Source organism: Hemiscyllium ocellatum, chromosome 14 (assembly GCF_020745735.1).
Source record: "Hemiscyllium ocellatum isolate sHemOce1 chromosome 14, sHemOce1.pat.X.cur, whole genome shotgun sequence".
NCBI lineage: Eukaryota > Metazoa > Chordata > Chondrichthyes > Orectolobiformes > Hemiscylliidae > Hemiscyllium > Hemiscyllium ocellatum.
The window spans coordinates 32,838,916-32,863,680 of NC_083414.1; the positions used below are offsets into that span (position 1 = coordinate 32,838,916).

A 24,765-nucleotide genomic window follows, 5' to 3' on the forward strand; every position below is an offset into this window, starting at 1 on the left:
CACCACCACCTTCACAAATGCAACTTGGAATGGGAAATAAATGCTGGCCCACCAAGCGATGTCAACATCCCATGAATAAATAAAAAATAGAGAAAGTCCTACATGTTGCCAATCATTCCACTTCTTCATTATGTTCCAATTTCCACCAGCAGCTGTTGTCTGCTTACTCCCTGTGCCATTTCTGGTCATGAGAGTCCATGGAGGAATCCACAGATTCCTCCTGATCCAAGCTGCCAGTCTGTTCCCTGAACGTGGGCATTTTACTGATGACATTTGGCAAGCAGCTATGTGCACTGCCCACCATCCACCCAAACTGAAACCCAGTCTAATTGTTTCCAAGTTTTAAAATTGTCTTCTATAGGTTCTCATTGTATTTTTTCTTTGTTTGTGATGATATATTAACATAAATAGTGCATTTTAAAGATTTTCTTCTTTTTGGACTCTGTTTTAGGATATTTCACTCAGATTTCTACTCTTGCTGATGTACAAGAAAATGTGATGGAATACCTTCATGTTTTGAGCAGACCAAAGGTCATTGACCAGGAACATGATATTGTATGGACAGAAGCATACATCGATAACACTGTAAGTTAATATTCACTATTTTTATGCATAATCAAAAATATCATGATGCAACATCTAGGAATTAATAATCCTGTAGAGCTAACATGGACCCAAATTCTATTTGAAAGGAATCAGTCTTTCTATTTTCTATTACTTGTAAATTACTGATAAGGGAAAATTTGAATAAATGTTCCATTTTGCAAAACATATTAACAGCCTTTTCTGTTTGACAATGAATTTGTGTTTTTCTTACTTGCTCCATTTTTATTACTGTTTTCTGTAAGTACAGAAAAATAGTGAAAAAAGAATAGTTAAATAAAGGAAAGTATTTTTAATTCAAAATAATTTTCATAGTGTATAAATGGAACTCCACAAAGATTTTAATGATAATATGTAGTGGAAAATTGTTTAGCTATAGAAACCATCAGAAAACAAAGAGAAGTTAGACAGCTGAAATTCATTTAGGTTAGCAGTTAAATCTGGCAAGAGGGAAAACATGGAATAAGAAAACAAGTGTTGCCATCTGTACTTTGTGGCATTGCAAAACTGATTACACTTGGTTGTCCATTCCAGTCCAGATGGTTTCATTAAATTTAATAGCCTCCAGAGATTTAAATAGCAGTGTTCGGCATAAGTGAAACATACTGTGGCACTTCATGGCTCATCCTGCAGACACTAAAACTCTGGCCCAGGTTATTAGCACCGTGGTGAAGATGCTTTTGTGTCTGATAAGATGTCATTGCAAACAATATCGGCAGTGTGGAATTTAAAACTATTTTTCTCTGATTGAGATGTGTTTTCTTTTTATGTGACGATGGGCATTGAATGATCATGAATCAAAAGCTTATTTTACATCACTTCTGGAAAATTTGAGAGGGGTATAGAACAGGTTGCCAATTCACTGTCACCCTTTTCACATTATTGTAATCTAATGACTTGAATCACAATTGGCGCAGAGCTGAAAATGTTATCAAATGCACTGATGTCTGATTACTTTAGATCAATCGCTTACAAATACGCACATTTTGCAGGCTAATATTTACCCCATGCCTGTTAATAAAACCAAGTGTTTCATGTCTTTGCACTAATCTCAACTTGTTTTGCCACCTTAACATTTTATAGATATATTAAAAATATTGTTTATAGACCCATCAAGTTTCTCTGTTTCTGTGTTCCCTTTAATATTTTGCCATTTGTTTGTATTTCTATCACCTCAAATGTATTTACTAAAACATTTTTTATTCTGAATGTTATTTCCCCTGTGCTTGACCATTTAACCAGTTGCCTATGTCTCCTGTTACTCTGCTCCTCACTGCTAACTAGATTGCTGATTTTGTGTCATCTGCAGACTTTTAAATTATGATCTGTGTATTCAAGATCAAGTCAATTTCAATTTTGGATCTTAAAAAAAGCAGTGTATCAGAAACTGACCATTGGGAACACCACTGCATGCTTCCCTCAAGTCTGAAAAATAACTGTTCAGTACTGCTCTCTTCTTCCTGTCCCTTAGTTAATGTAATCATCAGGCTACCAATATCCCTTTGATCCCATGTACGTGAAAGGTAGCTTTTTTTAAAGACATATAACAATTAAAGGTATAACATTATAATGAAGATGTGTTAAACATATCTTTGAACAACATTGAGATTTTTCAACTAGTTAAATTTACAGACTGTTTGGCAACACAGTGACACTGTCCGACAGAAGCCAAGCAGACAGAGCAACTTGGCACAGACCACATAAGAAGATATTAAGGCAGGTAACCAGATTCCTGGTCAAAATGGCAAATTTCAATGATTAATTAAATAGATAGAGAGAATGAAGAAGATGTTGATGGAAGGAATTCCAGAATTTAAGACCTTGGCGCCTTAATGCAGTCACCAATAGTGGACATGATTTGAGATGCCAGAGTTGGACTGGGATGTACAAAGTTAAGAATCACATAACACCAGGTTATCATCCAACAGACTTATTTGGAAGCAGTAGCTTTCAGGGCACTGCTCCTACATCAGGTGGTTGTGGAGTATAAGATCGTAAGACACAGAATTAAAGCAAAAATTTGCAGTATGATGTAACCGAAATGATATATTGAAAAAGACCTGGATTGTTTGTTAAGTCTCTCATCATTTAGAAGGAACATGATGTTTTCTGTTCTTTCATATGTAAATCGCAGAACCTTTTTTAGAAGTTACATTCTCAAGTGAACTTTAACACTTGTTGCCATGTCGGCCCAGATAATGCATTTAAGGTGTGGGTTGCCCTGTGTGAGACTGTCTGTGGCACAAAGTTCATATTGATTCTAATCTAAAAAACAGATTTACAGAATCTTACATAGATTCATGCAGTTTTTGAGCAAAATAAAATGTAATTCTGCAAGTACAAATTCACCCCTCAAAATTGTGTGTGTGTGTGTGTGTGTGTGTGTGTATGTGTGTATATAGTGCAGTGGGGTCACCTGTAGTGTGAAATGAGCCCAGGGTCCCGGTTGAGGCCATCCCCATGGGTATCAAACTTGGCAATCAGCCTCTGCTCGGCCACCTTTCGTTGTCGCCTGTCCTGAAGTTTGCCTTGGAAGACGGTCACCCGCAGGTCTGAGATTGAATGTCCCGGACTACTGAATGTTCTCCGACTGGGTGGGCACACTTCTGTCTGTTGATTGTTGTGCGGTGTCCATTTGTCTGCTGCAATAGCCTCTGCTCGGTCTCACCAATGTACCATGTGTCAGGGCATCCTTGCCTGAAGCCTATGAGATAGAGAACATTGGCTGAGTTGCATGAGCACCTGCCACATATATGGTGGGAGGTGTCCCCACATGTAATGTGTGTCTCTATGTTGACACTCTGACACATCTTGCAGCGCCTACTGTGACAAAGTTGTATAGTGTTGTCCTAAAAGCCAGACAGTTTGCTACAAACAATGATCTATTTGAGGTTTGGTGGATGTTTAAAGGCAAACAGTGAAGGTGTGGGGAAGGTGTTGGCGAGGTGCTCATCCTCATTGATAATGTGTTGCAGGCTGTGAAGAACATGGCATAGTTTTTCGGCTCCTAGGAAGTACTATCGTTTGCAGCTCGTATCTGGCTCCTGAGGAGGTCATGACGGTTTCTCACTGTGGCACATTGGAACTGGTGGTCGATGAGTTGAGCATCATACCCCGTTTTTATGATGACATCCTTGATCATTCCAAGTATCCATCACGTTCCTTCTCATCTGAACAAATCCTGTGTATGCATAGTGCTTGTCCATAGGGGATGGCTGTTTTAGTATGTTTCGGGTGGAAGCAGGAGAAGTTTAGCGTCATGAGGTTATCATGGGTTTGCGGTGGGGTGAGGTGCAGAGGTGTCCATCCTTGATGAAGATGCATGTGTCCAAGAATGAGACAGATAGTAGAGAGTAGACCATGATGAGTTTGATAGTGAGATGAGACTCATTGACATCACTGTGTTTCAGTGATTCGTCTCTGTGGGACCAGAGGAAGAAAATATCGTCAATGTACCTGGTGTATAGTTTTGGTTGGTAGTCCTGCGTAGAGAAGAAGTCTTGTTCAAACCTGTGCTGAAGATGTTGGCATATTGGGGTGCGAATTTGGTCCCCATGGCTATTCTGTGTGTCTGGATGAAGAACTGGTTGTCAGGGGTGAAGGAGTTGTGATCGAGAATAAAGCGGATGAGTTATAGATGGTGCTCGGAGACTGGCAGCTGTTGGTGTTGAATACTGAGGCTGTTGCAGCGATGCTGTCATTGTAGAGGATGCCAGTGTAGAGTGCTGAAATGTCCATTGTAACGAGGAATGTTCCCAGTTCGACTGGTCTGTAGGTGCTGAGTGTCTCTAAGGAATCTGTAGTGTGGCAATAGAAGCTGGGGGTCCCCTGTGCACTGGTGGTCGATGAGTTGAGCATCATATCCCGTTTTTATGAGGACATCCTTGAGCATTCCAAGTGTCCGTCATGTTCCTTCTCATCTGAACAAATCCTGTGTATGCGTAGCGCTTGTCCATAGGGGATGGCCTTCAACATAGTCAGAAAGGCTCTCACACTGGGTCCCAATGCCCAATAATGTTGGGATGTCCTGGTGTGTTGGCTTTGTGTATCTTTGGAAGGCAGTAGAAGTTGCACCCACGAAAACTACGTGGGTTGAGGATGAGTAGGGAACTCTGAATGACTAGATCAAAAGTCTTGATCAATGGGTAATCAACAGGTGTGCTCTATGGTTGGATTGGCTGGTAGTTGCCTGTAGTGTTTCTGGTTGGTCAGTTGCCAGTACAGTTCCTTGCAGTAGTCTGTTCTATTCTGAATGATGATGGCTCCTCCTTTATCTGCTGGTTTGATGACAATGTTGTGATTGGGTTTGAAAGAATGAATGGCATTGTGTTGTGATCAGGTAAAGTTCTGCTCTACTTTGTAGCTGGGATTTTATCAGATTTTAGTCCATCAGCTTTATTTGGAAGCACTAGCTTTCAGAGTGTTGCTCCTTCACCAGGTGGTTGTGGAGTATAACATCATAAGACACAGAATTTATAGCAAAAGTTTACAGTGTGAAGTAACTGAAATTATATATTGAAAAAGACCTGGATTGTTTGTTAAGTCTTTCATCTTTTAGAATGAACATGTTTGTTTCAGTTCTTTCATATGTAATTTGCAGAACTTTTTTTTAAAAGTTACAGTATCAAGTGAACTTTAACAATTGGTGTCATGTCAGCCCAGATAATGCATTGAAGGTGTGAGCTGCCCTGTGTGAGACTGTCTGTGGCACAACGTTCAGATTGATTCTAATCTAAAACAAATGTAATTCTGCAAGTACAAATTCACCGCACAAGTGTGTGTGTGTGTGTGTGTGTGTGTGTGTGTGTTTTGTGTGGGGTGTGGTGATGGTGGGGTTATGAGTGTCTGTGTGAGAGTGTGTATATGTGTATGAGTGTGAAAGTAAGGTGTTTAAGTTTGTGAGAGGGTGCATGTGTGAGTGTGGAAATGTATGTGTGAGCAATAGTGGAACAATTAAAATCAAAGTTAAAAATCACACAACACCAGGTTGTAATCCAACAGGTTTAATTGGAAGCACTAGCTTTCAGAGCACTGCTCCTTCATCAGGTGGTGAAGGATGATGAAGGAGCAGTGCTCCAAAAGCTAGTGCTTCCAATTAAACCCATTGGACTATAACCTGGTGTTGTGTGATTTTAAATTTTGTACACCCCAGTCCAACACCGGCACCTCCAAATCAATTAAAATAAAGGAATATCAGTGTACCCAAACTGGAGAAATGCATATATTTCAAAAGGTTTTAGGGTTGGAGAGGTTACAGAGACAAAGGAATAATTTGAAAGAAAATTTGGAAACACGGTGAAAATTTTAATATTGAGGTGTTGTTTAACTAGTATCCAATATAGGTTGAACAGGACCTGTTGCAAGTTAAGTCATCAGCAGAGTTTAAAATGTGCTCAAGATTTGTACGATTGAATGTAAGAGCCCAGAGTGGAGAACATTGACATAATTAAGTCTATGGTGACAAAGACATGGATGAAGGTTTCAGCAACAGATGAGGCAGGAGTAGAGCCAGGTAATGTTATGTTGGTGAAAATTATTGATGGAGAGAATATGTAGTCAGATGCTCATTCTAAATTCACAAAGAATGTGAACGGTCTGATTCAATATCTGTTGCAAGGGAGAGAAGTGGAGTTGGTGATTAGGGAGCAGAGTTCATGATGATGGCTGAAGACACCAGCCTTAATCTTCCCACTATTTACTTAAAGGAAATTTTTTCAGACTGTACTGAATGTCAGTCAAGCAACCTGATAACTTACAGTTGACGGGAGGTAATCAAGAGAGGTGATGGTAAGGAAGATAATGAGTGTTATCATGTGAAGACTGACATTGTGTCTCTAGTTGTTGCTGATGGACAGTAAGTAAATGCAAGATAAGAGAGGGTGAAGATTAGATCCTTGTGGCATTTCCAAAGCTAACAGTGTTGGAGATAAGCTATTGTAAATGATTCTCTGGCTGTGGTGGGATAGATGAGAACAAATAAGTTCTACCCAACTGGATGATGGTGAGGAAGTATCAGAGGACAATATATGGTGTGATTAACAGTATCAAAGACTGCAGGCAGGCCGAGAAGGACAGGACAGAAGTTTACCTTTGTTATAGTCACCCTTCCTGCCTATCATTTCTGGATTGGTATGTCACCTGCTATGCCACATCACGATCCAGGAGCTAAATTGCAGCACTATTATCCAGATGTCATTAACAGCAAGTTGTGAATCAAATTAAAATAGTAATCTAGTTTGAACATTTGAGCAATATTGGCAAATGTGTACTCCCCTTTTTAAAAATGACGTATTTTCAAAATTCATACTGCTGTTTGAGAATTGGGGTCAAACCCATGATCCCTAATGTGTGGATCAATGGATAAAATTCTCCACCAGCATGAAATTAGGAAAAGCAGCCCTACAACATACACAGAATTTAAAAGATTTAAGTAATAATTTTTTCATTGCACTGAAAATTTTGAAATTCAACTTTAACAAGGATGAAAAGAAGAACACGTTCAAAACATACTTTGTGTTTTTCAATCCTTTGCCCCTACTCCAATTTAATTTCATTTTCATTGGTTCTTAATATTGTAAGAACCAGTGAGGAGAAAGCTGACAATGCTCCATTTGCTAGTTTGTGTTGGTTTGAGGCCAGTCCTACATTTGTCTTTAGAATGGCTCCAATAAGATTTGAATGCCAAATACAGTTTACCATTCAGTAACAGTAAGAAATTGTCTTCATCTGGCTGGAAATGGCTTTGGGATGCACCTCAAATAGACCAATTTTTTTCTGCATTCCAAGTCAAGTCTGCTTCTCCGGGATTGACAAAACTCAACAATTAAAATTTCCTTCAATTCCTTTAAGGACTAGCTGGGTGGAATGATCTGTTTCCATGCTATATGACTGTCTGATTCTATGACTCTATCCAGTGGAAAATATTCATATTTCTTTAGTATATAATTAAAATGTATTGTCTGATTATCTAAGTATCCAGTTGCTGTGCATGAAGTACTATCCCTATTCAATAAACAAAAATAAGCAAAAAATCAGCAATAAAAGACAAAAATGGGCATAATAAGATTCATTAACAGATGATATATAGCTGGAGAGTGGACAAAACATTGTCATTAATTGTTCTCCTTTCCTTTCTGTTATGCATCAGCTCCCACAGGCTAAAAAGGTAACGTTTTAATTCCATTCCAGTTGATCTCATATATTCATTTTTGCCAGTATCACTGTCAGTTCAATGTTGTTTAATTGTGTTAGTATGATCAAGTTATCCCAGTCAACTACAGAAAGATCAAATAACTACTTATATAAATATGACTAAAATTTTAATCAACTTTTTAGGAAAATGTAACTACCAAAGTAGGTCACTGTAAAAATAACCTAAATAACTTAAGTCTAATACAGGCATAGAAATCTTTTAACCTAGGGATCCAACCCTTCTTGCACCACTCAGCTAAAGCATTTCAAAATGGCTTCTGCTACCAATCTTCTCTATTTATAACAGTACAGGCTCAGATGAATAGTTCTGGATTCTCTCTGTAAAAAATATTAAAATCTATAAAATGTCTTGCAGAGGTTTTGGACACATATGGTTTACATACAGTCATCACCTTTCTCAACCTTAATGCAAGGAATCGTGTGTATCGAATAGATATTCATGTATGCATCATAAACCCTTGCCGTTCCATAAGGATGATAGATAACCTTTAAGAGCAAGTGAGTTCAATTTTTTTGACTGATATCAAGAAGGTTCACATCACACTTTTTTTATCGATACAAGAGTTAACATCAAATTTTGCAGATCTCATTATATATTGAGGAATGATAGTTGGATGCACAAACTGTAGTGCAGTAGAGAGTGATACACCATTCTTGAAAAACTTGGAGACATGCATGACACAATAGTTGCTAACTAGCTTCTAACAATATAACATTTCTCTTTCTTTAAAAATATGTCATGCTTCATATCAGTATCATGAGTGTAATCTTCAGTTTTGCACACTGAGTGTGTTATCAGGCATAAAAGCAGAAGTTATTTTTGCTTGAGGATGGGTCAGATTATCTTGCAAGTTTATGTGTTTTGATTTCTTTCTAGTTGATCTCATATACTCATTTATGCCAGTGTCACTATCAGTTTAATCTTGTTTCATTTATGTCAGTGTCATCAAGTTATCTCAATCAATGACAGAAAGATCAAAAGACTATTTATATGAATATGAGTGAAATGTGTTATCCAGGTGAAGCAGCATTTCACCTGTACGTCCTCTAATCTAGTGTATTGTATTTGTTGCACCCTATGTGGGTGGCACGGTGGCACAGTGGTTAGCACTGCTGCCTCACAGCGCCAGAGACCCGGGTTCAATTCCCGACTCAGGCGACTGACTGTGTGGAGTTTGCACGTTCTCCCTGTGTCTGCGTGGGTTTCCTCCGGGTGCTCCGGTTTCCTCCCACAGTCCAAAGATGTGCGGGTCAGGTGAATTCGCCATGCTAAATTGCCCGTAGTGTTGGGTAAGGGGTAAATGTAGGGGTATGGGTGGGTTGCGCTTCGGCGGGTCGGTGTGGACTTGTTGGGCCGAAGGGCCTGTTTCCACACTGTAAGTAATCTAATCTAATCTAATGTGGCCTACTCTACATTGAAGAGACCAAATGCAGACTGGGTGACCACTTTGCAGAACATCTCTGGTCTGTGTACACACAGGACTCTGATCTTCCCGTAGATGGTCATTTGCTCACATACCCAAATGTCTGTCTTCAGCAAGCTGCAGTTTTCCAGTGAATCATAGCGTAAACTAGAGGAACAACATCTCATCTTCAAACTAGGGCACAGCCTTCTGCACGTAATATTGAGTTCGACGCCTTTATATTGTGAACCAATTCCTATTTCTTCCCTTTCATTTAGCTTGTTATCATGTTCTCCCCTCTCCCCACTCACTGTCCTTTCGAGTCTGGCAAGAGACACACCATTATTCTGCCATTCTCACTTTCTGATCACTTAATCACAACTACCTACATCTTTTCTCCATCAGCACCCAGATCCATCCCTCCCAAACTAAAGAATAAATGCTGCCCTTTCCAAGCTTCACTTCAGCGCTGATGAAGTCATCTACACTCGAAATGTTAGTTTGTTCTTTCTCCATGGATGCTGTCTTACCAGCTGTGATCTCCAGCATTTTTGTTTTCAGTACAGATTCCAACACATGCAGTAATTTGTTCCTGCAAGATTGTGTTTCTTAGCTCTTGCCATATGCTTGAACAAGTAGAATATGAAATCTTATAGGACAGGTGGACAGGAAGTTCTTATCCAGTCTGGACCTTCCAGGGTCAAATTTTGAGGTGCTATATTTTACAAGTATGTCATTCTCTTCTAGCCAAGGCCAGAATTCAGCCTGTACTCAACTGTACCCACCTAGAGATATCTGAGACCAAGTGAACAGTGGCTCCAGGATTAGTCAACATTTCACTAAATGTACTCTAGAAGTTTGGCAACAGGGGAAGGGATGTTCTTTATCTTAAAGATAGCAGCAGGAGGCCATCTCAACTGACAAAAAGCCAATGTGGACCAAGGTAGCAATATAGGACAATGTCTGTGGGCAGTACAAGAGAATCTACCTTCTGTGCTGAAACAGGATGAATGATCAAGTATTCTCTGACAGCATATGCCCTACTTATTGAAAATTCATGCTCAGCAGCATAGAGCATTGTAAATTTGACATTGCAGAAGACAGTCAAACATGAGATTGGGTGGCAGGTATCTCTATCAGATGCCACATATACACAGTGTATATATTACTTAATTGTCATATGAGCACAAAGGATGACAGCTGTGGTTGATTGAGATCAATCACCTGAGCCCAGAACATCACTGCAAGCTCCTCAGGATACAGTTTTACGCATAAGCATCTGAAGATGCTTCATCAATGACCTTCCTTCCGTCACAATGATCAGAAATAGGTATGTTCGCCATGATTCGCACCATTCATGACTCCTTAGATACTGGAACAGTCCATGTTCAAATGTAACAAGACCTGGACAATATCCAGACCTGGATTGACAGTGGCATGTAACATTTGCTCTAAGCAAGCGCCAAGCAATGAACATCTCCAACAAGAGAAAATCTAACCATTACTTTTTCAAAGTAATATCACCATCCTGGGGTTAGCCATTGACCATAAATCACACTGGACAAGTCGTACAAATGCTGTGGCTCCAAATACAGATGAGAGGCAATGAATCCTGTAGGGATAACTCACCTTGTGATTCCCCAGTACTTCCCAACATCTGCAAGGCACAAGTCAGGAGCAAGATGGAATACTCCCCACTCAAGAAGCTTTCACATTATTCAGGATAAGAAAGTGTGCTTCACTGGCAGCACAAACATTCACTATCTCCACCACCAATGCGCAGTAGCACCAGTGTATACCTTTTACAAGATTCACTGTAGAAATTCACTGAAACTCCTTAAACAGCACCTTCCAAACAGAAAAACCACTATATCATAGAAGGACAAAGGCGGCAGATAGATGGGAATGCTGTCTCCTGCAAATTCCTCGCCAAGCCTCACAGTATCTAGGTTTGGAGATATATCACTACTTTTTCACAGTCACTGTGTCAAAGTCCTGAAATTCCCTCCATAACACCTTTGTGGGTACACCTACACCATACAGACTGGAGTGTTTCAAAAAGACAACTCATCACCACCTTTGCAAAAGCTGTTAGAATTGGGCAATAAATGCTGGTCCAGCCATCAAAGACCATATCTCCTGAATAAAGAAAAAGACACAAGAGCTGATAGATGTTCCAGAGTTCAGACTAAAAGGAAAACGTGACCAAGAACATTCAATACGTCTTGCACCATGGATTTTCGAACTCTGAGCACTCACACATCTGATTTCACATCTGGTGTTCAGCAACTGATTGAATGGAATGAAGACACTGGACTGATTGTCATGAGGTTAGCCAGGTAGACATCATGGAATATCAGTTCCCTAATTGGGGCTATTAATCTGGTCTAACCAAGGAGCCCGGGCTGACAGATAAAAACAGGAATATCACACATCTAGCTCATCCTGAGAGCTCGCTCTGAGAGAGCTGGATCAGTGTCAAAGAGTCTCCACATGAAACTAAAGGGTGACTTGAAGATGGGATATTGCCCTCTGTGGAATTAATTCAGTGGCGATGAGAATGGGATACGTGCATGAAGAAATTTGCTCACAACAGTCATCTGTCAGTAAGCATTTCTGGCATCATGTCATTATTTGGGAAGCTTGATGAGTGCAGTCGTGCTATCAAAAATGAGGCCCAGTATGTGCAAAGAATGTGTGTTTTTTCTTGGCTAATGACATTGAAACAGATAGAGTCATAGAGATGTACAGCACATAAACAGACCCTTCAGTCCAACCCGTCCATGCCAACCAGATATCTCACCCCAATCTAGTCCCACCTGCCAGTACCTAGCCCATAATCCTCCAAAATATTCCTACTCATATACCTATCCAGCTGCTTTTTAAATGTTGCAATTGTACCAGCCTCCACCACTTCCTCTGGCAGCCCATTTCACACACACACTACTCTCTGTGTGATAAAGTTGCCCCTTAAGTCTCTTTTACATCTTTCCCCACTCACCCTAAACCTATGCCCTCTAGTTCTGGACACCCACACCCCAGGGAAAAGACTATGTCTATTTACCCTATCCATTGCCTCTCATGATTTTATAAACCTCTATAAGGTCACCACTCAGCCTCTGACGCTCCAGGGAAAACTGCCCTAGCCTATTCAGCCTCTCCCTATAGCTCAAATCCACCAAACCTGGAACATCCTTGTAAATCTTTTCTAACCCCTTTCAAGTTTCATGACGTCCTTCCAATTGGAAGGAGACAAGAATTGCGTGCAGTATTCCAAAAATGACCTAACCGATGTCCTGTACAGCTGCAACATGACCTCTCAACTCCTGTACTCAATCCTCTGATCAATAAAGAAAAGCATACCAAATGCCTTCTACACTATCCTATCTACCACTTTCAAGGAGTTATGAACCTGCACTCCAAGGTCTCTTTGTTCAGCAAAACTCCCCAGGACCTAACCATTAAGTGTATAAGTCCTGCTAAGATTTGCTTTCCTAAAATGCAACATTTCACATTTATCTAAATTAAACTCTATCTTCAAAGCTTGGGAGAAGATTTGTAGCTCGGGTGCTCCCAACAGTTGTGTTCCCAACAGTAGGGAGAACACTACTATTATAGGACAAGCCAAACAGAGAACAGCCAAGGAATTCCTGGAGGCATGGTACTCATCCACAGATTCAATCAATAAGCACATTGACCTGGACCCAATATATCGGCCACTGCAGCGACAACTGGAAGCGGCAGGTACTAATTACTATACATGCCGGAGGAAACATCACAGAAGCACTTCACATGAGGCTCCCAAGCACTGAGGATGTCACCTAGACAGGGGACGAAACGTCTGCAACACAAATTCCCAGCTCGGCGAACAGAATCACAATAAACTCTATCTGCCCTCCTCAGCCCATCGGCCCATCTGATCAAGATCCCATTGTATTCTGAGGTAACCTTATTCGCTGTTTGCTACACCTCCAATTTTGTTGTCATCTGCAAACTTACTAACTATATCTCCTAAGTTCATATCCAAATCATTTATATATGTGATGAAAAGTGATGGACCCAGCACCGATCCTTGTGATACTCTACTGGTCACAGGCCTCCAATCTGAAAAACATTCCTCCACTGCCACCTTCTGTCTTCTATCTTTGAGCCAGTTCTGTATCCAAATGGCTAGTTCTCCCTGTATTCTGTGAGATCTAACTTTGCTAATCTGGAACATACTGAAGTCCATATACATCACGTCTAAGGCTTTGCCCTCAACAATCCTCTTTGTTACTTCTTCAAAAAATTCAATCAAGTTTATGAGATATGATTTCCCATGAACAAAGCCATGCTGGCTATCCCTAATCAGTCCTTGTCTTTCCAAATACATGTACATCCTGTCTCTCAGAATTCCCGCCACCAACTTGCCCACCACCGTCAGGCTCACTGGTCTATAGTTCCCTGGCTTATTACCACCTTTCTTAAATAGTGGCACCACGTTAGCCAACCTCCAGTCTTCTGGCACCTCATCTGTGACTATCAATGATACAAATATCTCAGCAAGAGGCCCAGCAATCGCCTCTTTAGCTTCCCACAGAGTTCTAGGGTACACCTGATCAGGTCCTGGACATGACTAATTCTCTTGACAGCTTGTGGACCCTCAGATTTTTTGGTTATTAGGACCCCACCCTTCCCTGAGGCACCAGATACTAAAACCTTTAAATAGTTGATCGATTTAGTTAAGGAATATTACAACACCAAGCCTCCTCTAATTCTGAGACTTGGCAATTCGAGAATCAGTGTTATCCATATCGCGATTTTTGACGAGGTTCAAACAACTCACAGAGGCATGCGACTTTCGATTAACCCTTCATGAGATGCTGAGCAACCAATTTGTATGCAGGATAAATGGTGTAATTATGCAAAAGAGCCTTCGAGCTGAAACCGAACTGGACTTTAAACAAGGACTGCAACTGGCTTCATCATTGGAAAATGTGGCAAGTGGAGCATATGAGTTGCAGGGTATTCTGATGGAATTGGACATCGTTGCCAGTCTGACTGAGCTTGGGAAACACCACTTGGATGAAGGTAATTTCCTCGCCTCACTCAGGACATATCTGCCCACAGCAAAACCCCAAGACAAAGCCAAGCTTTGGCCAAATGGTTAAAATTTTCTTCAGGATCCAGGCTTGTAAGCCATTGTAGTTGCTGTCAGTACGCAGATTCATGACAGCAAACGAGTCCCACTAGACCTCAAATTGAATAAGGGAATTCATAGGCTGAGGATCCTGGAGAGTACACACTCTGGAAAATGCACCTACATCTAGTTTGGAACAGTTCAATTGTTTAGCAACATCCAAAACAGAATCCAAATCATTACCTTTCACGTGTCTCAATGCCATTAGCCCAGAATAAACATATAGTTAAATGGTCACCCGATTCTAATGGAGGTTGATACTGACATGGCCATTTCAGTGTTCATGGAACCAGTCTTTAAGAAAATTTTCTCTGAACCCCAACCCTTAAGTTTGTACAAGATGTTGATTAGACCGATAACCTACACTGGGGGATCTTTACAGATTAAGGAACCAAATTTGGTTCCGGTCTCTTATGAAAAACAGATTGTTCAGTTGCCACTGATTTTAGTAAAAGGTTCAGGCCTGAGCTTGATAGGGTGAAATTGGTTGAGAAAGATTAACCTAGATTGGCTCAACATTTTCCAATTTAAAAAAATGGCTGCCTGAGTGAAGTCTTAATTAAATACCCAGACATTTTTCAGGAAAAATCAGTCGTGGCAAAACTGAAACAGCTGATAATAATGGGGGAAACCAAAGGGCCATCACGGCCAGAAATGAAACCTTTTTGGACCTGGAGAGACCAGATCACAGCAGAGGACAGCATCTTATAATGAGGAGCAAGAGTGATTGTCCCAAACAAAGGCCACCACCAGATACTGGCTAAATTCCACCAGGGTCACTCAAAGTTTCCAAAATGAAGATATTGGTGAGACGTTATGTCTGGTGGCCAGAAGTGATTGCAGACATAGCTGCATTCGTGGAGCAGTGCCCAGAGTGCCAACAAGGACAAGAATTACCACCAACAACTCCCCTGCATTCATAGGAATGGCTGGGTAATCCCTGGACTCGGTTACACATTGACTGTGCAGGTCTTTTCATGGGCTCAATGTTCTTAGTCATTGTGAATGCACACTCAAAGTGACTGGATGCTCAAAGAATTCATTCATCAAACACATAGACAATGATAGAAAAAGTGTGCCCACTTGCAATACACGGACTCCTGCAAGTACCGGTCCCAGATAAGAGGGCATCGTTTAACAGCAAATAATTTGAGTACTTCCTAAAGTCGAAGGGTATTCAATATATAAAACCAGCTCCATGTCATTCATCATCCAGTAGTCTGGCAGAAAGAGCAGTCCAAACTTTAAAGAAACAGTCCACAGCTTCACTGGATACCAAATTGTCCTGGTTCCTAATTGATTATAGGACCATGCCTAATGCAATTACAGGGACAGCTCCAGTATTGTTACTAATGGGGAGAAGACTCAGCACCAGGTTCAATCTGATCTTTCAGATTGTGAAGGGGAGGGGTGAAACAGCATCAGGAATGTCAATGCCGGACACAAGACGCCGCTAAGCAAAAGAGACACTTTACTTGTGGGGTTGAAGTTTAGTGTAGGAATCACAGGAATGGCTCAGCATGGTTAAGAGGCATAGTCAGTCTGAGGTCAGGTCTAGTGACGTATAGTTCAGGTAGATAGGACAATCCTGAACAAGCACTTAGCCAAATGAAAGCTGCAAACTCACAAATAGTGCAGGAGCAAATCATCCCCAGCTCCTCGACAGCCTTTCAGATTGTTCTGGAATCTGTGGGTTCTCTCTCTCCATCAAGCATTAGAGATACCTCAGAATCTGAGATGGACATGGTTGATGACACCACCTCGGCACGTTTTCTGCCTGAAGAGGAGAGTGAATTTCTCTTAAAATATTCCAGGTGAAAGAGGCAAGCAACATGCTTCTGGTATCTGAGGAAGAGTTCAAGGAACATGATCTGGTGCTGAACTGCCCCAGGAGGATCTACAAAAACAAACATTATCCAATGTCCTAGGACTTACAGGGGGAAGGATATAATGATTGTAACAAGGTCAGCCAGGTGAACATAATAGAATATGACTTTGACAAGGGTCAGTTAGACTCAAAACATCAGCTCTTTTCTCTCCTTACAGATGCTGCCAGACCTGCTGAGATTTTCCAGCATTTTCTCTTTTGGTTTCAGATTCCAGCATCCGCAGTAATTTGCTTTTATCCAGTGTTTAACCTACTGCCACCTCTCTTCCAGGAATGCCTACCCTGAAGAAGTACTGCTCTTCTCTCTGACAAGATTTTCGTTTGTCTCCCTCCCCCTGTCCACCTTCACTGCTTTCCTTTTCTCTCTCAGTATTAGACAAGGTATTTACTAAGACTCGCTTCCACAGCCATATTTCCTTCCTCAGTGACTGTCTTCACTTCCGACTTACTCCACGTGGATTTCAACTCAAATCCCACAATGCGTGCAGCCTCCAGGATTACAGGTACTTGTATGATATACAACATTTTTCCAACTGCTGTTCCAGCCGCATCCTATAAGCCACACTCAGGGCCATGCGCCGTCACATGAAAGCACTCGACACCTCTCTCCAGCAGCACTGACTTACTCTCTCTCAAAGCTGTCCTGGTCCACAGTTTTATTTCATCCTTCGTATTATTCGATGCCTTAACTCCAAACTTTTCCTGTTTCTTGCAGATGTTAAGGAACACAAGCTTCAACTTCTCATTCACACCCCTGCCCACCCTCCACCTTCCAACAGTCCCAATCCCTCGAACCCCATCTCTTCTAGCCCCAGCCTTTATCGTGTGTTCACCACACCCTCTGACCTTTCCCTCTCTGAGGCTGAGCATGCTGTTTTCAGCAAAGGATTCAGCTTTGTACCCTTACGTCCCCATCTCAATGAATTCCAGGCTCAAGATGATGCTGAGCTCTTCTTTCATCGCCTTCACCTTCATGCTCACTTCTTTGGGCAAGAGTCCTCCCCTGTTCCACAGATCCTTTCACATCCCTCCAACGTTCCATCTCTAATTGGACACCCCTGCCAGGACAATTTCCCTTGATCTTTTCATTGACAATTGTCGACAGGACATTGGCCGCCTTAATTTCTCTGCCCCCTTACCCATTCCAACCTCTCTCCATCCGAACTTTCTGCCCTTTGCTCCCTTAGGTCTACCCCCAACCTTGTTATCAAACTTGCTGACAAAGGGGGTGCTGTTGTCATCTGGCGTACTGACCTCTACCTCGCAGAGGCTGAGCGCCAACTCTCAGATTCCTCCTCCTACCTCCCCCAGGAGCATGACCACACCACTGAGCATCAAGCCATTGTCTTCAACACTGTGACTGACCTCATTTCCTCCGGATGCCTTCCCCCTACAGCTTCCAACCTCATAGTCTCCCAACTCCAGACAACCTGTTTCTACCTACTCTCCAAACTCCACCAAAGAAGGACTGTCCCAGCAGGCCCATTGTGTCAGCATGCTCTTGCCCCTCTGAACTTATTTCCTCCTACCTTGACTCCATCCTTACTCCTCTGGTTCACTCACCCCCCCACCTATTTCCGGGATTCCTCTGATGCCCTGCAACACATTGGCATCTTTCAATTCGCAGGCCCTAACCACCTTCTATTCACCATGGATGTGCAATCTCTTTACACTTCCATCCCACACCAAGACAGCTTGAAAGCTTTTTGCTTCTTTCTTGAAAAGAGGCCCGAACAATCTCCATCCACCACCACTCTCCTCTGCCTGGCTGAACTTGTTCTCTCTCTCAACAACTTCTCCTTCAACTCATCCCATTTTTTCCAAATCAAAGGTGTAGCAATGGGTACCCGCATGGGTTCTAGCTATGCCTGCCATTTCATGGGATATGTGGAACATTTCTTGTTCCAGACCAACCCGGGTCCCCTCCCACAACTGCTTTATCGGTACGTCAATGACTATCTTGGTGGTGCTTCATGCTTTTGTCCTGACCTGGAAAAATTTATAAACTTCGCTTCCAGTTTCCATCCCTCCAACACCTTCACCTGGTCCATCTCCGACACTTGCCTTCCTTTCCTTGACCTTTCTGTCTCCATTTCTGGCAATAGTCTATCCATTAATATCCATTACAAGCTCACTGACTCCCACAGCTATCTGGACTCCAGTTTTTCTGACCCTACGTCCTGTAAGGACTCTATCCCTTTCTCTCAGCTCCTTCGCCTCTGCCGCATTTTTTCTGATGAGGCCACTTTCCAAAGTGGTGCTCTTAATATGTACTTCTTCTTCTTCAATCGTGGCTTCCCACCCACAGTTGTTGACAGGGCTCTCGACAGTGTTTAGTCCATCTCCCGCTCCCCGACCCTCACCCCCTCCCTCCCCTCCCAGAACAAGGATAGGGTCCCTCTTGTTCTCACCTTTCACCCACCAGCCTTCACATGCAAAGAATAATCCTCTGCTACTTTTGCCAACTCCAACATGACGCGACCACTAAACACATCTTCCCTCCCCCGTCTGCATTCCGCAGAAATCCTTCCCTCCGAGACAACCTAGTCCACTCCTCCATCACACCTAACACCTCTCCTATCATACACGGCACTTTCCCATGCAATCACAGAAGGTGCAACACCTGCCCCTTTATCTCTTCCAAGGCCCCAAATACTCATTTCAGATTAAGCAGCGTTTCACTTATACCTCTTTCAATTTGATCTATTGCGTTCGTTGCTCCCAATGTGGTCTCCTCTATATTGGAGAGACAAAATGCCAACTGGGTGATCGCTTTGCTCAGCACCTTCGGTGTGCACGCAAGAAGGTCCTGGACCTTCCCGTGGCTTGCCACTTCAACATACAATCTTGCTCCCATGCCCACATGTCTGTCCTTGGCCTGCTGCAATGTTCCAGTGAAGCTCAACGCAAACTGGAGGAACAGCATCTCATCTTCTGGCTAGGCTTGTTACAGCCTGCTGGTCTCAACTTTGAATTCAACAACTTCAGATGATTATCCCATCTCGACCCCTCTGTTTTCATTCTGCTCCATAATTTTATTTCATTTATTTTATTTATCTTTTTGAATTTTTTTTTCACTGTTCTGTACCTCTTATTTCTTCATTGTCTGTCTTTCTCTCGCTCTCACTTTGTCATCACCTTTTTCCTCTCCTCTTCCCCCTTTGCTACCCTTCTCCCCTGTTTTCCATTTTGCCTCTGCTTCACCAACCTCCCATCCCCCACATATTCTCGCACATAGCACTGGCTTCAGCCTTGGTCATTCACAGCTCCTAATCTCCCTATAATCTCTGTATGCACTGTCATTATCATCTCTTTATTGCTACCTTTGCTTCTGGAGCCATGACTCACCTTCTAGTATAAATACCTCCCTATTTCTCCCTTTGTTTAACTTTGACAAAGGGTCAGTTAGACTCGAAACGTCAGCTCTTTTCTCTCCTTACAGATGCTGCCAGATCTGCTGAGATTTTCCAGCATTTTCTCTTTTGATTTCAGATTCCAGCATCCGCAGTAATTTGCTTTTATAGAATATGATTTCCCTGATGGGGGCTGTTAATCTAGTCCTGGCTGACAGATAAATACAGGAGTGTCAGACGTCCTGCTCACTCTGAGAGCTAGCTCTGAGAGAGCTAGATCAGTGTCAAGGACTTTCAATGTGTATGAAGGGTAACTTAGCAAAGTGGCAAAGAATTTTAATGTCACAGTGATTTTCTGTGCCACAGCTACAGCACTTCTTCCCAAGCCATGATGCTGAAGATCTTCCTGCAGAAGATGGGAGATGTAAGTGATAGTTATGTGAAGAACCCTGTGACATAAGTGTTCAGTTAGCCCAGACCCATCCAGCACTCCATGACCAGACTTACCTTCATACCTAATCCAATTCAATCACTCTTTTATCCTTCCAAGCACACTTCATCATTGCATTCAGTTTCCTATTCTTAATATGCATCTTTCTTTCTCCTCCCACCACTGTTCCCAGTTGTCTTACTTCATGCCCTAAACATTCCTGGCACCCGATCGAAACATACCATTCAAGTTACATGCCACTCATACCTAGTAATCTTCACAACTTTAGTTGTCCCTTTTCTGTTCAGACTTCTCCAACTGCCATGAGTGAGTCTGGCTGCTTTACTTAGTAATTCCTGATGAAAGGCTTATGCCCGAAACGTCGAATTTCCTATTCCTTGGATGCTGCCTGACCTGCTGTGCTTTAACCAGCAACACATTTTCAACTGTGATCTCCAGCATCTGCAGACCTCATTTTTTACCCGAAGATTTTAACCTACTGCGAATCCTCTCGCAAGGATGCCTTCCTTGAAGAAGCTCTCTTCCTCCCTCTACAAGGATTTCAGTGAGTCTCTCTCTCTCTCACTGCACCCCCCAGGTCATCTCCTCTGCACAGAAACTCTTCAGCCACGTTCTCAAACAGACTCGCTACCACAGCCACATCTCCTTCCTCAGCACCTGCCTACGGAACCGACTGATCCCACACGGACTCCAAACTACATTCCAACCAACAAAATTTGGACCCAACCAGGACAACCTGTATAAAACTCATTCCTGATGAAGGGCTTATGCCCGAAACGTCGAATTTCCTATTCCTTGGATGCTGCCTGACCTGCTGTGCTTTAACCAGCAACACATTTTCAACTGCTTTACTTAGTAGCCCAGAGGGGCTGCACTTCTTACACCCCGTGACCAGTGCAATACGTTGCAAGATGATCTGTAGGAGCCAGTTATTGATGAAGTCTCAATAAGAGCGTGGCACAGCAAATACTCACTCTCTGTCTACCCTATCAGTCACACTCTTCACATATATGTGAAGATACGTTTTACTTAATTTTATTGTGACCATGAATGGGGTGTTAATGAGTATTTGTGACATGTTAATGAATGTAAAAGCGCTGCCAGACTATTACCGTCAGGAGGCCAACTCACCTGAAAATTTCTTTAACTTATTGCACTATACCCATTACCTTGAGGGTATCCAGCTTCATAGTGCCAGCTGCAGTAGCTCTTTGGAGCTAGTTATTTTTAGCCTTAAAGTTTAAACCTGAGAAATAAGTGGTATCTCTCTTGAAACTCCAATATTCATCTGCTTTGGGAGAGGGACTTGATCAGGAGACTCCCAGATTTAATGGGAACCGTACATCGCGTCCAGGACCTGCTCATTTGTACCCATCTGTAAATTAGCGAATTCATTCTGTTTATTATTTTTCTTCGGGGATTGCAACTTTCTCACAGGACAGACAGCTGGAGGCTAGTCTCATAGGAGAAACCATTAGCTTACTAATATTCAGGAACACTGTCAAATGAGTCCTGCCACCATAAACCTCTTGCACTAGCAAAATAACGCTGGTTAAAATGTAGCTCTCCTCTACAACCATTAAGCCTCCTGCACATTATGTTGTTCATTTACACTGACAATTGTTCATTTCTTTTCAACTAGCTACTCTGCATGTGTCTCTATCAATTGCAAAAACTTCACACCAACAGCAAAGCTGACAAATTTTCCTTTATTGAATCTCACCATGGATTTGCTTGGGAACTATTTTTTCAAAAGGTTGCATGTTCTCAAGTAGCTGCCTGATTATTCCAAAAAAAAAATTTAGACTGGGTAAGTGTTGAGTACATATTTGTTGTGTGAAAATGAGAAGGAGTCAGTAAGGAAATTGGTGTTCTTCAAATGCTCATAAATGAAAAGTGAATGCTTGTGTTTGCTTTGATTGCTTCTACAACACAAAACATAAATGTTGAGCTTCTTTCACTGATTTAGCTTATGCAGGGTTACTGAGAACTTTAGTAATCTCTCTCCATTCCAGGTACATTTTAGAACTTCCTCCAGCTGAGACAAAATGTCTCTCCTTACCCTAACCTCTTCTAATATGACCTCAGTGAAGTTTCAAATTCCCCTGAGAGGTTCTGTCTGCTGCTCATATCAATTGTTACTATTCTCACCTTTAGTCAGAAGTAGGATCAAATCCAACAGCAGGATTGAATACAGAAATATGTAGACTCAATTGTACTAATCAGGGATAGCTACACTGTCACATCAAGGCCCTAACTGCCTCTCAGGTGGCAGTAAAAGCATGCATGACATTTTCTCAATGAACTGTAAAGCAATTACCTTCAGCTTCTCTCAATCAACAATGCAAAAATGCATTACCTAGTTATTATTACGTTACAGTTCTGAAAGCTGATGTATGAATTGAATGCCACACTTCCTACATAACAAAATATCTATGTGCTGTCTGCATCGGAAGCAATGGGCAAGGCTTACATTTGTTATTTTGTGGTAGATTATAATGTACTTGCAGCAGTGGTATAACCATTATTGAGGAAATTCCAATCGTGAAAAGCTCATTATATTTGTGGTAATATATTATATGTACAGAGAATTGTTTAATTAACAGGAGTGAAAGTTGGGATAAATGGATCCTTTCAGGTTATAAACTGTAAATGATGGGGTAACACAGAAATAACTGCCAGGCCTCAATGCCTTACAATCCATGATAACTTTGCTGTGACAGGGCAAAATTGTAGAGAATTTTCTCATCTCACAGAATAAATGGGAAAGCAAGTTGTCAGGAGATCACAGAGGTTCTGCACAGAGATGTAGATAGATTAAATGTGTGAAGAAAAATTTGGCAGATGGCATATAATATGGGAAAATGTGAGGCCTGATACATTGTTTGGAAAAGAAAAGAAAGGTATTTAAAGGAAGAGAGACTGTGGAATGTTGTGGCAGAGGGCCAAATGATTCATGATGGTGGCAGAGTAGCAGGTTGTTTACAGGCTTTTGCTGCAACTATACAAGGCATTGGTGAGATTGCACCTTCTGAAGTCCTGTATACCGTCTGGTCTTCTTATATATGCATTACAGACAATTTGGAGAAGGTTATTAAGGTTGCCTCCAAGGATGAATGGATTTCATGAGGAAATATTGAATTTAAAATTGAATTAGAATTTAAGAGTAAACATATAGGCAGTACAGAGAGTCTAGAAATGTGGACACAGTTTTAGAATAAAAAGACTGCTATTCAGGATGGAGATAAGAAGGAGTTTCTTGTTTCAGAGAATTGTTAATCTTTGAAATGTTCTAACTCAGGAAGCAGTGAAGTCTGGTCCAGTTACTGTATTCAAGGCTGTTAAACAGATTTTTGATCTGCAAGTGAATCAAATATTATTGGAGCAGGCAGGAAGATTGAGTTAAAGCCTTGATCAGATCAGTCAGCTTAAGAATGGTGGAGCAGGCACAAAGGGCAACATGGATTCCTGTTGCTTCTGTGTCTTATATTTATTTCCTTATGTTTGCTTTCTTATTGTTTCTGTTCTTATAACAATATGCAAGAATAATGGTTAAAGACTTATAGTGTTCTCTATGCAAGGAACATTGTGAATCCTTGGTGGCTTAATTTGTGAAACCTTTAGCTATCCAATACAATATGCAGAGAAAAACCTTTCAGAGATGTTCTTCATAATTGAAGTTATGTGAGATGATAAGATGACTGCCAATGCCACTATCTGACATTTGAGAAGGTTTTGTGGAATGGGAGAATCAATGAACACCTTGAGAAAATACTTCCTCACCAGACACCCCTCCATTCATGTGACTAATGCTGAGCATCACAGCTGGATGACCTGAAATCTGTATGGTGTCTCGCCTGGGGATAAATCACTTTGCAAATCCCTCAGTTTGTTAATTGCAACAATGATAGAATCCTTAATCTGGGTGGCGACGTCTCAATGCCACTGGTCATAACACTCATGAAGATCCTTTGAATGTGGATACTGATGGGTGGTAAGTGAGGATCGGGGGACCTATCGCTGTGGGACCTATGGGGGGGAAAAGTAGGGATGAGGGCCAAAGTATGGGAAATGGATTGGACATGGGTAAGGGTCCTCTCAATGATGTTGGTGAATTTAAGTAAGCTTCTCACCTGCCATTGGCTTGTAGTGACCTGTCTGTTTATCAAAGCTTGTCAGACAGAATTCAAATGAGATCACATGACTCCCTTGATTCTTCTATTTAATCTTAAATTAACGAGTCCCACACGTAACAATCTAGAAATGCTATAGCGTATTACAATTGGATGCTCTTCCTCAAAAGGATGCTAGCCAATCAGAAGTGGACAACTCTTAATGTACCAATAATAGCAATGTGTGCAGTGGCTATTGCTGGTACTAAACTAAACTATGGCAATGGGGAGGAGTGCTGTGATGGATCTTTAAAGTGCAGTGAAGGGTGTCAGTGAGGGAATTGTGGTTTTTTTAAGAGTTCAAGCGGGATGTTAAACCATTTGGAATTACACCTTGGAAGACCCTTCCACAGACTCAGTTATGGGACATCTTCCTCAATCACTGCCAGTGATACAGAGAATCCTGCTGTTGCTTGGTAAGGTCCTTTCTTGTTATTAGTCCAGTGCCTTGGTTGCCCACTTACGGGCATTAATTAGCCATTGGTGGATAGGCCAGGCAAAACC

At 41.7% G+C, this 24,765-nt stretch overlaps 1 protein-coding gene across 3 annotated transcripts in view; it reads left to right on the forward strand.

Moving 5' to 3' along the window:
- The window catches only part of cacna2d3a (calcium channel, voltage-dependent, alpha 2/delta subunit 3a), a 953,890-nt gene that overhangs the window by 582,159 nt on the left and 346,966 nt on the right, over positions 1-24,765 (forward strand). For 2 of the 3 annotated variants that reach the window (XM_060835584.1, XM_060835582.1), the window contains exons 13-14: positions 452-585; positions 7,751-7,768. In XM_060835584.1, the coding sequence (XP_060691567.1) occupies positions 452-585; positions 7,751-7,768 (152 nt within the window). The remainder of the gene's footprint in view (positions 1-451; positions 586-7,750; positions 7,769-24,765) is intronic. The other variant, XM_060835583.1, reaches the window with a different exon arrangement.